Consider the following 2500-nt stretch of genomic DNA (forward strand, 5'->3'; position numbering starts at 1 on the left):
ATTTGCCAATGGGGTGAAAATTTCACTTGTCAAGCAAACAGGAACTTAAAACAAGCTTGTTTTTTCTACTTCAGAGAATAGATTAGATCTTAAGTCAAAAAATAAGACTAAGATACTTAAGACTGACTTAGTGTATTTGTATTTATATCTGTACGTCTTATTTGTACTGAAATCCATATCTGCTGTTTGCCCTATCTGTATTTGCATTTCTGTCTATATCTGAAATTGTTTTTGTTTTGCTATTGTTTTTACTGGCTGGCAGGCCACAGCTTTTGTTGTAGGAGGAGCCAATAGTTTGCACCCTGCTTAGGGTATAATTACTGGCACACCTGAACTCACTTCAGTGTGCATTACTGTTCTGCAGTGGGTTGGTAGCACTTTCTGTATTCAGCGTCAGTGTTATTTAAGCAGTTGTGTAGCGCACCAGCGGCAGCTGGGTGCGGCAGCCTCGGCTACTTGCCTCAGCGTACGAAGTCGCAGGCGTACAAAGTCGGGGGTGTCTATCTACGGGGGTCCATCGAGGCTGTCTGAGAGTGGAATGACTTGCCTACCACTGTCAGGACAGCAGAATCCCTCCCCCTATTTCGACGCAGACTCAAAACACACCTTTTCAAACTCTACCTTAGTCCTCCCTCCTGATTTTTCGCACCCCCCTTTCTGATACCCCTATCCTTGTCTAACCCCCCCCCCCAAAAAAAAATAAAATAAAAAAAAATAAAAAAAATAATTGCACTTATGATGACGACTCTATGTTTAGAACAGCATTCCATGTGTATTTTCCTAGTTCTGGATGTGATGCTTTGACTTGTGGTAGAACCTATGCACTTGTATTAAAAGCGTCGGCCAAATGACAAAAATGTAAATGTAAATGTAATCTGCTTTATGTGCTTGCATCTGTATCTCTTGTTAGTTCTGTTATCTGTCGCATTTGATTTCTGTTTGAAAGGTGGATATGCTCTAAGGAAGGAGCCTGTTTGTTACACATGCCTGGCTTCCATGTCTATCCCTGAATCAACATCCATAATGTTGTGTGAATGCTCTATGATATCTGTTTCTGTAGCAGCATCTGCATTGATGTCAGAATGCTCTATGTTATCTGTTCCACTAGCAGCATCTGCATTGATGTCAGAATGCCCTGTTATCTGTTTCAGTAGCAGCATCTGCATTGATGTCAGAATGCCCTATGTTATCTGTTTCTGTAGCAGCATCTGCATTGATGTCAGAATGCCCTATGTTATCTGTTTCTGTAGCAGCATCTGCATTGATGTCAGAATGCACTATGTTATCTGTTTCTGTAGCAGCATCTGCATTGATGTCAGAATGCCCTATGTTATCTGTTTCTGTAGCAGCATCTGCATTGATGTCAGAATGCCCTATGTTATCTGTTTCTGTAGCAGTGTCTGTACATTCTGCAGCAGTATCTGCACGGATGACCATGTACTCTTTGCGGAGCTCATGCTAACGCTAATGTTCATGTCCCTGCCCAGATTGTGACGATGCCAGAGTACCTGAAGAAGCGGTTTGGGGGCCAGCGCATCAGAATCTACCTCTCTGTCCTCTCTCTGCTGCTCTACGTCTTCACAAAGATCTCTGTGAGTCCAGCGCCAGACAACACACCGCTGACACACCCGCCTGCACTTTCCCTGAAGCACGCAGTGTCAGCCTTACCTCAGCACAGGCTGCAGGCCGAGCTTGAGTAGACACGACTCTTAGGAGAGGACACAAAATGGAGGACGACTCTGAGGAGTGTACACAAAATGGAGGACGACTCTGAGGAGTGTACATAAGATGGAGGACGACTCTGAGGAGTGTACATAAGATGGAGGACGACTCTGAGGAGTGTACATAAGATGGAGGACGACTCTGAGGAGTGTACATAAGATGGAGGACGACTCTGAGGAGTGTACATAAGATGGAGGAAGGCTCTGAGTGGCACGAGAGCGAGCAAGCAGGGCTGCAGACCACAGTCACTGTCAGAGTCAGAGTCAGAGTCAGAGTCAGAGTCACTGTCCGAGTCAGAGTCACTGTCCGAGTCAGAGTCAGAGTCAGAGTCAGAGTCAGAGTCAGAGTCAGAGTCACTGTCCGAGTCAGAGTCACTGTCCGAGTCAGAGTCACTGTCCGAGTCAGAGTCAGAGTCAGAGTCAGAGTCAGAGTCAGAGTCAGAGTCCAGGCCTTGAGGCCCAGCCCTGCAGGCCTTCACCATGCTACCAAGACCTTCCTCATCCTCACCCTGTCCCTGCAGGAGAAATAAGCCCCTGCAGTGTCCCTCGTATCGGAGCTGCCCCACTGACCAAGTCACACTCGTAAACCGACATTAGTACCTCAGAGGAACATTAAAACAACACAAGGAAAACACAACTAATTTGAAACATGATGATCTCATGTGATGATATCATGATATCATGATGATATCATGTTTCAGATGCACCAGATACCAAAAGCATTTTTTATTAAAGCGATGTCATGGAGACATGTTTTAATTCACATTCCCTGTTTTTAA

General features: G+C 45.2%; 1 protein-coding gene across 1 annotated transcript in view; it reads left to right on the forward strand.

Annotated features, from left to right (window-relative positions):
* Window positions 1-2500, forward strand: part of slc5a1 (solute carrier family 5 member 1) — a 23642-nt gene that overhangs the window by 6605 nt on the left and 14537 nt on the right. The window contains exon 6 of the mRNA XM_061262504.1: window positions 1488-1592. Within this exon, the coding sequence (XP_061118488.1) occupies window positions 1488-1592 (105 nt within the window). The remainder of the gene's footprint in view (window positions 1-1487; window positions 1593-2500) is intronic.

The sequence above is a fragment of the Conger conger genome, chromosome 12 (assembly GCF_963514075.1).
Source record: "Conger conger chromosome 12, fConCon1.1, whole genome shotgun sequence".
Lineage (NCBI taxonomy): Eukaryota > Metazoa > Chordata > Actinopteri > Anguilliformes > Congridae > Conger > Conger conger.